This window comes from Micropterus salmoides, unplaced genomic scaffold, assembly GCF_014851395.1.
Source record: "Micropterus salmoides isolate LMB-PRFRI ecotype aquatic unplaced genomic scaffold, ASM1485139v1 Ms_hic_scaffold_3, whole genome shotgun sequence".
In the NCBI taxonomy this organism is placed as follows: Eukaryota; Metazoa; Chordata; class Actinopteri; order Centrarchiformes; family Centrarchidae; genus Micropterus; species Micropterus salmoides.
Window position 1 is genome coordinate 4961155 of NW_024042261.1, and position 14313 is coordinate 4975467.

Here is a 14313-nt window from a genome sequence, read left to right on the forward strand (position 1 = left end):
ATACCATCGCTGGAGGTGATCGCTGTTTCTGCTGTGTCCAGATATTTTGGGGGTTACCATTTGTTTTGCAAACTAGCCTAGGCCACAGTCTGTGCCATGTACTAGTTACTATCAAAAATAAACATTAAATAGAGGCAGCTGTGGCTCAGGAAGTAGGGCATGTCATCCACTAATCAGAAGGTCTGTGGTTTGATCCTTGGCTCCTCCACTCTGCATATCGAAGCGTCCTTGGGCAAAATACTGAACCCCAACTTGCTCCTGAAGGCTGTGCCATCAGTGTTTGTGTGAATGATTAATTCCTCTGTGATGTGCAGTTGGCACATTGCATGGCAGCCACTGCAATCGGTGTGTGAATTTGACATGTAGTGTAAAGGTAGATTTATTTGACATATTACAACAGAGTTGTAAAATGAGATGATTGCATTTATTTTGTATTTATATATATGTATATCTTTTTCCAGAGGGCAGCAGGGTAAACAGGTGGGTACTGTTTTAGTACCTTTTGGGCTCTGCTGATTCCCTGGAACCTAAAGCTGCTCCATCTCAGCTCCACTGATGTAGACTGGAGTGTTTGTCTTACCCTCCTTTTTTCTAAAACCAACAATCACCTTGTTGATTTTACTGATGTTAAGCCAGCAGGTTGTTCTCTGTCAGACCTAACTACAAGCTTGTTTTGCAGCTAGGTCTCAGAGGCCTCAAAGACGAGGGCACAGCAGTTTCTGTTTTCCCCTTGCTGGGGTAGCCTGAGTCTTATTTCATCCATTTTATTTTCGTCTGACCAGATATTAACCAGGAGTAGGCTGGGTAGCTGAACAGCTTTAGGTCTGATCTGAGTTATCATAATCATATGTGTTTCAGTAATAAAGGTGAAAGAAAATACAAATTCAAACAAAAATGTAGTGAAGTGTAAGGAATTTTATGGTAGCTGCTTCTACAACGTGCAGCTGTTGATGGAGTGGTCCGAAGACTAGAAAGGCGCTATACATGTGCAGTCCATTTACCATTTACTTTAACTATAATATTGAATCCAATCCGGTAATGCTTTTTTTCAAAGCTCTGTGGGATTTTACAAGACATTGTTATAGAGAGGTGTTTCTTGGTCCTGCTTAGTGATTATTGGTGGTTGAATATTTGCATTTGCATGTTTAATGTACTTCTAATTCTTGTAATGTGCATAATGGCTCTTTGCTATCCATCTGTAGTCACTTAGAGGCAAGGGAGCAAATGGCTTGCTGATCTCTGCCGTTTTACTGCATAATTTTCCCATTCCCACTGATGGCCTTGGTTGGCATCCATTGTAATAGGCCATCTGATTAGTGATTAAAATGTTTACCGGTACATAGGGAATAGATCCAGGCAATAGGCCACCTCTGAAGCCTAAGCACGCAGCTGGCTTCACATAGACAAATGGCCCGACAGCTGATGTCTTTTTAACCATGTACTTAGTTGGCAAAATGGTGAATGCTGGTAAAGCAGCAAAAACGAGGTTTACTGATGCATGAAATCATACAAGCCAATAAGATTATAGTCTTTTTTTCAATTACCATTTGTCACAGATGGGTTCATTTACAATAGCACAACATTGCTAGAATCTAGTCGTCACTGCTGGTTCTCAGGTCAAAATCAAGGCAGTGTTAGTTTATTTCAAGTTCATTACATGAGGTTCTTGTTGCTTTGGAGAACAACTAGACTTGCAAGGATGTTTCTTCTTTCATTCAAATGCAAATATGTATATTGTAGGTTAGATGTCATACAGCATTGTGGACTAAGCATACCATGGCAACAGGAATCTTCACGCTGGTGTTGTATGTTTCACCAGTATTAAGGATAGGTGTCCACTTTAGTAATTCAGTATGCGTGCATGAACACAAGAAACCAGGTTACTCTGAGAATTCAGATTATGCAGGATGTCAAAGTATTTTCATGCACTGAGAGGGAAGAAATAGCACAGCATTTTCCTGTGCAAATGTTTGTGTGAATGTAGGAAATTTACAGGGTCAGAAGCTCACTTTTGGAAACAGACTTATTTCGACTTCTAGAAGCTAGTTTGTATCAGTCTCAGATTTGGTCGGAGGTTGATTTTAATTGTTTTAAATACAAGTTGGCACTGCCACATGATCTCTGCTGCCCTGCTGTCATAGCAATTCTCATGCGTACGCATAAATCTCAAAAGTTGATTAGATACCTAGTTACGTACTGTATGTGGCCAAGTGAATCTAGAAGAATCTAGCCCGATATCTATAGTCAGGTATCACTAATCCCCTCTACAGCAATGACAGAGACCAGGAGTCTCCTATACATGGAGTTTGAAGAATGAGTTTGACATTTCAGGAAATATAGCTTCAGCACAGGGGCGTAACGAGTTGGCGTGGGGCCCCAATGCAATAAGTTAGGCAGAGGCTACACATGCTGGAATTGTTTAGTTAAGAAAAGCTCGCAGCGCTGCAGTTGTTGTCATAATCAACATCCTGGTAAATTCTTGTATTGTTTCCTCTTTTCAGATGCTGTCTGTTAAACACCCACAGAATTACAGGAGTTGCGTGGGAAATGTTGAGGTCATTTTTGTAAATATGGCATAACTCACCTGCTTGCTCAAAATAGTCCATCTGTGTCAGCGCACAGTGTTTCAGGCTGTCAAAGTTTGAATGTGTCCGGGGGCACGTAACTCATCTTCACTGCGGTGGATGGCGCGATGCTGTTGCCATAGCAGCTTCGGCTCTTCTTGCTCACAACGAATGTTTGCTGCTATCCCGTCTTTCTTTTTCTTTTTAATGAAAATATATAATATATAAATATATAATATAGAATAATGAAAATAATCAATATATTTGGTAGCTTTGTTTTTTCGTGCTCGGCTGCTTCTTTCAATTTTTGCTTCTGAAACCTACTTTTGTGTTTGTACTCAATAACTTGTCACTTCAATAGCAAGCTACTCTTCTGTGTGGATTTTGCTACGCAGCAATGAGCAAGTCAATCAATATTACCCAGAATTCTGTGCAGGCCCACATTAAGCATCTTTATTTCATTCAGTTCCTCCATATTTAAATTTATTTTAGATGTACCTACTGTAGAGTTATGTGGCAATGAAGTGTTTGTATGCAAAAGTATTTAATTTTACCGTATTTGAATATGAATGAAAAGTGAGACAGAGACACCGTGGAGTAAGAGGCTTAACTCTACTACTGACTACTATAAATACCCACCGTGTCACTCAAAAAAGCAATTGTTTACTTAAGATATCAGAATAAGTTGTCAGTTTTTTTTACCAAATTTAAGATTATACTAAAATGAGATGTTATTAACGGGCCCTGCAATGACTGCGGGCCCCTATGCAACTGCATTCCCTGCATATACGGTAGGTATGCTGCTGCTTCGGCATTTAATTGAATTGTCATTTTAGCACTTCTGTTTATGTATGAATTAAACATACGAGATGTGTTAATGAGTCAAAAAATTTTTTATTTTACTTTGGACACAGCCAAGTTAGCTGTTTACCTGTACTTCCAATCTTTATTCTAAGCTAATTGCCTCCTGGCTGTAGCTTCATATTGAGTTTCTTCTCATCTTCTTACTCTTGGCAAGAAAGTGAATTAACCTGTTCACCAAAATGCATGTTCCTTTAAGAAATCAGATTACTGCAGACTATAACCCATGTACATACACTGAATGGTTTCATGCCACTTGAGTGCAACACAGCTTATTACACTATGTGGAACTGGCAACACACAATTACCACATAAAATAATAAAGCAGTTGAAAAACATGCAACCATTGTGTGATTGTGTTTTTAGTAATTTGAGATACCATGACAATCTCAAATTATACTACAATTACATTAGATAAGACTCGTTGATGATGGTCTGAGTATTTAGCGCAGCTCTATAAAGCTGATTTGGTCACTTCCTGAAAGCGCCTTATTCGGAAAGGTGAAAGGTCCTGGGATGGCACTTCTCCCAGGCTGAGTTGACACAGAAGCTTGCCAATGATTGGTCCAAACTTGAAGCCGTGACCTGGAGAAGAGAAGTCATTTCAGTGAGCAAAGTACATACGTAGGTCATCAAATCATGTCAAATGAATCAATGTCCTGAGCAAATCCATGCCCTGCACCTTTTAAGTTAGCCTATAAATAACCTGCATCTGTGGGCCTTTGTCTGAGTCAGGCGATGGGTTTGAGCCCCACATGAGTGAATACATAAAAGGAGAGCAAAGCTGTTGCGATGCCTGTCACTGAGCATCTATTCACTTTGGTGAACTAAATGCTAAATTAAGGGAGATTTGTCCTTTCTCTGCATAATGGCTTCACATGCTCAAGCCCAGGAGTGAGATGAGAGAGCGTCTATTTTCAAAATCCAGCCGCCTGATTGTCCTTGTTGCTAAGGTCTGAGAGGCAAATTGTGAATGTCAACAGGGCTTGAGGAATGCAGCACTGCCATCTGACAAAGGTCTTTGAGCTCCCGTGGATTCTGCCAGGCTTTGAACTCATAAAAGCTTGGTTCTGACAGTTTGGCCACGTGAATTTTGATTTTGCCAGAGAAGGAGAATGGAAAACTTCAACAGATGGCCAAGCCCACAGGGTGACTTTGTTGTAACTATGGCAACCCCCCATACTAGCTTTAATGCACTTGTGTCGGGCTTTGATGACAAATGCACGAGGTGAAGGTGGGGAAGGAAGGAAATACATTTTTTTCTGTATTGAGAAGAAGCCATGTGAACTTATCCAATACGGCTCTGAGTATTGTTACTGCTGCAGCAGAGAAGCTGGAAAGTGAGCACAAACAGCTGCTTATTCTGTTTGACCAATAAACAGAATAAGCTGAGCTTAAAGTTGTTCTCTGAAGAAATGATGTGAATATAGTGCCACATTAAAGTGTGTGAGAAATGTGAAAGTTACCAATGTATCTGGCTTAATATCACGTATGCCGAACCTCAACCCCTCGATCAGCTAAAACCTAGACAGAGACTGCTGGGAGACTTCCCATGATGCATTGAGTGTTTGTACTGAACATTGTTGGTTCAGTACAAAATGTGACATCTATAACACTGAATATACTACAGAAAGAACTGTAATAATTTCCACAACTATCATCATCAAATTAACATTTCAATCTGTCCAATACTTTGCTATAGCCTGTGTCTAAATACTTGCAAAACATTTCTTCTAGTCACATTGCCATGAAATTCATCGAGGATGAATACTAAAGATATTGGTGAACACCTGGTCTGTCCTCTAGGCAAAAGATTGACATTACATTTTCTGAGCATGCTCCCAAGGAGATAAACCATTTCCTTTTTGGATTTCAAAAATGGAAAAGGTTCACTCTTTTGTGCCTTTAATATCGTGACAGAAACTCGGGGCAGTGCATGCCGCTATGGCTATGCAGGAGCCAAGTACAGAGCTGCTGCACCCTTCATTGAAATGACCTTACTTTGCACATCATTACTATTGTGCATTTGTTGTGAAAGCCAACACTTTCAGCTTCACTAAAGCTCAAATAATAGCAAAAATCATTAGTATATAATTAATTAGTCCTGCATTTTTGTATTGCAGGTCTTTAGACTTTTAGTCCCTTTCTCCCAGCAAGCTCCTCTGAAAGCAGAGAATTGTGAGCAGGATATTAATTACAGATATAATTAGGTAAAGGACATGACTGCATTGAAATGGAAAAGTGCCAGGAGACACTGAAGGTAACTGTAGGAGAGGAGAGGTTGAGCCAGGCCGGCCTTCTGGGTGCCTCCGCCATGTTAATTAGGGAAGAACATGAGTGTAGACTCAAAGCACAAGCGCTTTCACCTTTCACAATGGACAAGCACTTCTCATTAAAAGTCTGTCCCTAGAATCCATGGAAGGTTTGGTGTGTCCAGTTAGACTCTCTGGATATCCTGTAGCTCTGAACACTGTGTGAGCACATAAGGATAGCTTCTTATACAGATTCAGTTAACAAAATCTTTTTGACTTTCATCAACACTGAAAGCTTGCATGGAGGATATTAAAAAGTAGGGGGAATTCTTTAAAAAAAAAAGAAATTGCCTAAAGCTGATGATACACAGAGAAACTTTTAGTGCAATCATGCAGGGCAACGTTGCAGTCAGTGGTAATGAGTAAAGATTACTACCGTAATCCCCTTCCCCCACCACTCCTGCGGATAGTGGCGGGGCGGGGCGGGTGGCGGAGTGGTGGGGGAAGGGGATTACGGTAGTAATCTTTAATCATTACCATTGACAGCAACATTGCCCAGCACCATTGCTCTAAAAGTTGCTCCGTGTACCATCATCTTTAATGTTGCTGCCACAGGGAATTGTGGGATGGCATTATCTCCCCCTTACTTTGGTAAAGGATGGTCCAGTATACCCTAAGATAAAGGGGGGAAAAAAGCATGGAAGCACCTTTCCTTAACATTTCGAGAATTTGACCATATCGTGGCTGCCACTTCGATCCTTCCAGGTCCTTTCACTCAGTTAGGAACCTTCGTAAGCAAAAAAGACGATCCCTCCACAGTCTAGGTGTCTGCTTAGGACCCAGTTGTCACCAGGGGCCTCCCAAGCAAGTTGCAAATGTAAAACCCTCTTTTTTAAAAATATGTTCCATAAAAACTTCACTGCACTGTACATAAATGCTGTTTAGGAAAAGTCTGACTAAAGAAAAAAGACTCCTTATAACTCCAGCACTTGCTTGAATTTGGTCCCCCCCCCTTGCACAAACATATTTTTTTTCCCTCTTCAACAAATTAACTATGCTCACGATAAAGCATTTGCTGGAGTGTGTGCGTCCTGGCGATTGATCCAAATCCATTAACCTATGGACGCTTATTTTCATTTCCCCAGCATCTCCATGCGGTGGAAAGTCCTGCACTTCTCATTCAGGAGAATCCAATATCATGTTTCCTGATGTCTTTTTCAGAGGTTTGTATTTCAGAACTTAAAAAGTAAAAGCTCTCAATTCAAAATAAAGCATTGCTGCCAAAAAGAGATTGAATTTTGGAGGCACAAGAGGAAGTGATTATGTGAGGAACTGTTGCTGTCATGACTGAGATCTATTTCAGCAACAGTTACAATTAAAGTATTTATTTATGTATGAGTTTAATAAATCACTGCTGTAGGTCAAACCAATGTGAGATGCATTTTGAACAAAAAGCGCACATCGGCCCCTGTGAACGAGCACTGCATTAGTGATGCAAACTGTCACTCCAAAACTTAAGAGCATGATTATCCTCTATAAAGAAGTAATACAAAGAATAAAAATAGGAGTGACAAGATCCATTAATATAACCTTTTATTTTTTTGTTTTTTTTACATACAGGCTCAGAATGTCTCATCAGTGTGGTTCTTATATTCCTTGAACACTGACACTCTCCTCTAGTTATTCACATACAGATACTGTCTGTGTTGAAAACTTGTAGACATGTAGACAAAACAGATTGGTGGAGTTACAACAGTAGACATACTTACTATGCTGCTTCTTCCTCCACTAGTGACCACAGAGTAAGGTGTGGTTCAGGCTTATCATGGTACCTAAGATAAGTTCGGCTGTTTAGATAGTTGGCTTAGTTCCTTCAGACTGTAACCATGTTGAAATTCCCAACTTTACAGCACTGACCTGACCTTGGTCTCTGTAGCTAATTTCCTCATTCATGACAACTGTACAGAGTGAATTTGTATTTAAATCAAAGCTTAAAGCTATCCAAAATTTAAAGACTTGGCCATTTTGAGTGACAGGTGGGTCCTCCTCTCAGGTGGCTAGATTCTAGGTGGTTCAGCAACCAGGCTTCATTGGTTCGGTCTCAGCTCCGTGTCTTGAGTCAGGCACTGCCAATATGGCGACAGCCAGAGTTGCCGGGAGCCACCCACATTGAGCTTCACGACAGATCTTCAGAAACCTGTGCCTCCTTACTTTACACTACATTTGATACAGTCTATGGTTACACCTAGTCACTTCTACTTTTCAACAACTTTATATTTCTTTAACTCATTCAACAACAGGTTTATTCCCCCCTTTTAGTAACAAACCTCTACTGTCACAAGTGTTTGGTAGCTAACAGAGGGAGTTAAATTCTCCGCTGACAAATGTACCTTCACCCAGGGTGGGTTGACAACCCCTGGAACATGCAGAAGCCGCAACCCACACCTTTTCAATAAGCGTACAAATGCTGACGCATGTGAATTTGAACAAACATGTATCTAACAATGGCGATGAAGAAAAGGTTCGGGGCTAGGCCAGTTGAAAACCCAGAACATATCTTCACCATTATAAAAATCTTTGCTAAATTAGGCAGCAATTTGGAGTCCTTTTACATGTTAAAATTAGCTATTTTGTTAGTCAAACTTCACCACAATGATGTTATATATGTTGAATGATTTAGTCTCAATATTCACCATCAGAACTTCTGAAAGTCAAATTATATATCTTTTTAAAATATAAATATACATACAATTACATTTAGCTGATGCTTTTTTTATCCAAAGCGACTTACAATTGCTATACATGTCAGAGGTCGCACGCCTCTGGAGCAACTAGGGGTTAAGTGTCTTGCTCAGGGAGACAATGGTGGATGGGTCACCCAGGTTTGCCACACCAAAGGCAAGCATCTTATCTATGCGCCATCACCCCTTTACTTCAAAAGGACAAATTATTATATATTACTATTATATATTATTGGTAAATATATCACTTATTGCTTAAAACCCATCATTCTTTGTTATATAACAATGTTATATAACAACACATGTTTTCTTTAGGGGAATCTTAGGGAATGTGGAAATGGAAATTTCTGGCAGTGACCAGCTCAAACCAAGTCGTTCCACAACCATTGGCAGATTTTTCAGGTGTTTTCCCTTCACATGTATTTTGACAGCTCCACGTGAACTCAGCCCATCCTTTCGTGTTTCTCATGCGCCCTTCACACTATTTACCGCATAAAAATTGGTCAGCGTGTACTCCCCCATGTAGACTCTCAAACCTCATCTCCTCCCTCAAAGGCACTAAAGAATGCAAGGTCATTATGAGAAACCACATAGGGAGAGTGGCTTAAACTTTAGAACACATCAAAACCCAATCTAAATATAGTGTTTCTTAAAGTATATTAAACCTTAAAACGCATTAAGACATTATATATAGTGTTTCTTAAAGCATACATAGAAAGAGTGGCCAATAGAGGAGTTTAAACAAAAGTGGCTTAGAATGCACTATATAGTAACTATAACTTTATCCTCTAACTTAAAACATTAAGATAGTAAGAATTTCATAACACAACATATATTTAAGGTAATATAACAGTTAAGATTAAGAAATATTCTTTGAAATAGGTCATTATGGTTGAAACTAGTGGCCTACACTAATGGAGCTGTGTGCCCCAAATTACCAGACATTTCACTGAAAAATAGTTTTGGGTCACAACAAAATGGTGAGCTGTTTTTAAAAATATCCCAGACATTTGATTCTTTCATGTAATGAAAGATTTCCTGTTAGTTTAGGTTTATTGCCCCTTCAAATGCAATGTTAACTCAAAACTTTGCATTCTTCTTATATTGTTAATGAAACAGAACATTTTGATTCTGCATGGCAAGTCGATTTTCTTCTTTGTATCTTTTAGGCTTAGGAGTCCTTGATGAAGTCCAGATCTCAGGATATTGGAAGGTGAAGTTTTCAGTTTACCAAATGAGGGTAAAAAATAACATTCTGTCTTAGTTTCATCTCTAATTTGCTCTCAGAATTTCTTTGTTCTTCCTTGTGAGTCCTGCAACATATTGTGACTTGCCAAAAACGTCCCACTACACAAATTGTCTCTACCATTAAACCCCTATAAAATATACTAATAAAACAGGAAAACTCTAAAATAAAGACCTCTTTCTAATTCAAACACACACAAATACTAATTCTAATGTTCACTGCCTCTTATTAAATACAATTTGGGAATTTAAACACATTATAATTGGATTGTAGCTATATCTGATACGCACTCATATCACCACTCTTATTATTAGTATTAAAATTAGTATTAAAACTGACAGAAGCAGTGGTGGACTCTTCTCTGTGCTGCTCATTGAGCACTGGACTGCTTGGCTCTGTGCTCTTCCCAAGTGACGAGGGCACAAGTGATGCTAATTCATTTGACTGCCGCTGTTTTTGTGCTGCCACGCATCAGCACACATCTGGCTTACAAGGTGCCAAATACACTACTTTCTGCTCTTTGTCTTGTCGAGCTGTGAACATTTTAATTTTATCATTAACAATATCTACTTGAATCCATCAGGTTCAGTACCAGACACTGTTCATATTTTAAGAGCATCTTCACGGCATTTTGCCTTTAATAACTGATTGTGAAGGAGCGTACTTAGCTCACTTGATTGAACGACGGGTTCAAGTCCAGTCTGTGGCCCTTTGCTGCATGTCGCCCCCTACCTCTCCCTGTTTCCTACTGTCCTGTCATGTAAAATAAAGGCAAAAATGCCCCAAAAGTATCTTTACAAATAAATAAATAACTGAAGATAAAAGTGACATACAGTGCCCATGTCAACAGTCCTTGAGTGGACATGAACACAGAAATCCTCATTTATATTAGATGAACCCACCACTTTGATTGAGACTGAAATATCTTAACAACTACTGAATGGACACTGATGGTGCCCAGAGGATGAATTGCAATTACTAATAATTATGATCACTGCCTCTTGTTAAATACAAATTGGGAATTTAAACACATCAGACATTGCTCTATGTATCTCTTATGTATTAAAACTGATCGGACCAGTGACAAACTCAAGCTGTTTAAGGGGCAGGAGCGGAAAAAAAATAAAAAGGGCACCAGTAATATACAACGCAGTATATGGCACTAGGATGAATTGCTACTGTCCACTGGAAGGGCACTTTATATTATTACGTTTTATTTACGATTGGAGGATATGCTGAAAAACACAGCATTAAGTATGGTTTGCATTGTTTCTACCTTAAATGTGATGCACTTTTTAACAGGAATTTCGACTTGTATACTACCCCAAAATAAATGCAGCACACAAGTTATGTTTCAACCTGTGTACTTCCCCAAACAAACCACACAAACAGTAGTTATGTTTCGTTAGCAAGTGACTATGGTAAAGTGGGATACTGCACCCCTACACACAAGGCTTTTCATAAAAGATCCCTTAGATTTTTTTTGATTTGGTATTTTGTGATGTGTTGTACCTGAAAATCCTGCTCCAATCACAATGTTGTTGTAAGCGGGATGGCAGTCCAGCACAAAATGACGGTCAGGCGTTAGCTGCAATAAACAACAAAACATGAAGAGCCAACAAAGTCCAAGATTAAGGGTGCTTTCACACCTGCCTCTTTTAGTTCGGTTGAATCGCACTAGAGTTCATTTTCCCCCTTGGTGCGGTTCGTTTGGGCAGGTGTGAATGCAGTAATTGCACTTGGGTGCGCACCAAAAGCTGACCAAACAAGCGTACCGAGACCACTTCTTCAAGGAGGTCTCGGTACGCTTTCAAACGAACTCTGGTGCGGTTCGCTTGTGGTGTGAAAGCAAACAAACCAAACACAGGATTTTATGATAGCAGAGATGATCTGAGCCTTAATTCCAGAGCTAAAACTCTTATAAATCCATCTGCTGACAGCAACATGTGTTCAGTGATCTTATAATTGATCTGTATAAGCCGCTATGTTTATGAAAATAATTTTATAAGGTATAGCCTACTTGTCAGCGCGGGTATTTCCCTGATTAATAGGTTAAAATCTATAGTAATAAAATAAAAGAAGGCAAGTAGTAGTTTACCCTGTTCGTTAAGTCCATAAAGAATGTGTAACAGCGATACCAGAGTATACTATAGGCGAATAAGCCCCGAATTATTCCTGTACATGTCCTGTTTTTATGTTATTATTCATAATAGGCTATGTGGTCGATCTGCTGTCTAGCATTACTAATCATGCTTATAATAAATTATCACTTCGTGAGCTCTTTGCCATACAGATCAGAAGCGTTAAAGTGCAGCACAGACACTCACTGGAGTTTGATTTCACCACGTGGGTCCTGATGATGCAGGTTGACAATCGCCAAAGCTGTCCAATCAACAAGTTACCTGAACGTCTGTGTAACGTCATGGTTACTTCTCTGGTTACAGTGTATCATTTTTTTCACTTGGTCCGGACCAAATGAACCAAACTACAGGTGTGAAAGCACCCTAAAATGAGAGGGTCCAGACTGTAGGAGAAACTTATTCACTGTGACTAAGCTTTCAAAGTTACACCTTGATTGCAAACCTGTTAGTTTGAAAATTATAAGATGTTCAGATTAGGAACTACAGAGCTGACTTCAGATCTCACAGACAACTATTTGGCCAAATTGTCTGCTAAAAGTAGTGCAGCTTGAGCATATTTAGTCATGAGAGCTGCAGCCTTATTTCTTCTGCCTCTTCATTCCAATATATGGAGACATGGACAGTGAACTGAGCATTTGCAGATTGTCCTGGGAACCACATGCTCTCTCTCCATATGGCCATGTGGCCTTGGGAGCTGTTCCTGTCAAAGTCTTTGTGCAAAATGTGTTTAAAAATGTGTTTAATTGGATTAAAGAGTCTATTGTAGAATACTTAATAATCTCTTGTATTTTTTCCCCCCACAACCGTAGAGACACCTGTCCTCTTTTAAGAATTGCTGGTAATGGAACAAAACACTTGCTGTTACGTGAGAAAAGAGCATGACTGTCAGGATTTTCAGGGGCATTGGACAAGGTCACAGAAATGATGTTTTCCTACAGCTTCAGTATGTGATTGTGGTGAAAGCAGCTTGCTGTGTTGCTGGAGGGCAGAGTGGCTGCACAACCCCCCACCCCTGCAACACACACACACACACTCGGCATAGGCTAACACCTGAAAATGGCATTGGAGAGTAACATCCGGCATTAAATTAAAAGCTAGAGTAGGCAATTTTTTTAGAAGCATTTTTTGTTATATTTTTTGTTATATTTCCTCTCAGGCCTGTAATAAGCATGTCGGTCTGAATTAAATGATTGGCTGGCCTACCTGCTTGCCCTCACTGCAAATGACATGTGTTTTGGGGGGTGGCTTAGGAGTGAGGCCTGAAAGGAGGGGATGGGATTTTTTCAGTTAGATACTTTCTAACAGTCTCTTGCTGGTTTCTCCAAAGTTGCCTACCCCTACTTTAAACAGAAAACCTGAAACTGTTTATACATATTTATCTATTATGTTTCCACATGTGTCTCAAGTGACCACTTACGATTAGATCTCACTTCTCTGCTCCAAATTTCCTTTTGCGTTCTTGTTTTTAACTGTTGTTGTTTTTCGAACCTGTTTTTAACCATAAACTTTAAATAAAGCATATTAGCTTAGGGAGGGTCCGCTCAGCGGTCGATTGTTTCTGTTGATAAGTAGGCTGTCATTGCATGAGCTACAGTGATGTAGGCTATTTGATAGATAGAAGCAGAACAGCAGAAGAAGGATTAATGCCCAAGAAGTTCTGGCAATGACGTGAGTGAGCGAGAATCGGATGGTGGAGAGATAACAGCAGGCTTAGGTGTGTGTAAGTCACTGTCTTTGTTTGCGTGCGTGTGATTGAGAGAGAGCTCCGTTTCTTTATTCTCATTGCGTAGGCTAACTAAAACAGCAAGTTATTATTACCAAAACTTAGTTTTTAACTTGTTACATTAACTTGTTACAGCATATTCCTACAAGAGCAGGATTAATGGTGCTTTCAGACCAAAAGTGATTACAGACAAAGTCAATGCAAAGACAGATTTCCTGTCGGACGGGGCAGAGGGGGCGCAAAGGCATTCGTGTGAGTTGAAAATTTTCAACTCGAGTGAGAAAGTTGCATGTCGCTGAGTTGCGACAATTGCTGAGCTACGGGGAAATGTCGAGAACAGAGCTGGGAGCAATGCTGCAGCTTTTTCTTTTCAGAAAACAAACATTTAAAAAGTTGTTCTCCTGCTGTCTTGCTGACAGACCTGACAAAGCATGAATTCATATGTTTAACAAATCTGCATCATGTTGTAGTTATTTCGGCATCAGTTTGATTCATTTATTGCAATTAAATCATAGCAAAATATTTACTTTGGGTTCATACAGCTGTAGTAATCGCAGATTGTGTTCATTGGCATTATCGCGTTGTGTGTGAACACTTGCCAATAGTCAAGCGATAAAACCCCCACGAGGTAGGCGTCACAAAGATCAAGGGCTAGAGCAGACGGGATGAGCGCAGTAGCGGAACTAAAACAACTTTGCTTTGAACTTTTATTATAGCATATTAAATGTTCTTCTTCTACAATCGGCCTAATCTAATTTTTTTATGTGTTCATTATGTTATTGTTT

General features: G+C 39.6%; 1 protein-coding gene across 1 annotated transcript in view; it reads right to left on the reverse strand.

Annotated features, from left to right (window-relative positions):
* Positions 1-3438: 3438 nt before the first annotated feature.
* Positions 3439-14313, reverse strand: part of pipox (pipecolic acid oxidase) — a 50497-nt gene continuing 39622 nt past the window's right edge. The window contains exons 7-8 of the mRNA XM_038693552.1: positions 11177-11252; positions 3439-4010 (exon numbers count right to left, since the gene is read on the reverse strand). Coding sequence (XP_038549480.1) covers positions 3880-4010; positions 11177-11252 — 207 coding nt within the window. The 3' untranslated portion in view covers positions 3439-3879. The remainder of the gene's footprint in view (positions 4011-11176; positions 11253-14313) is intronic.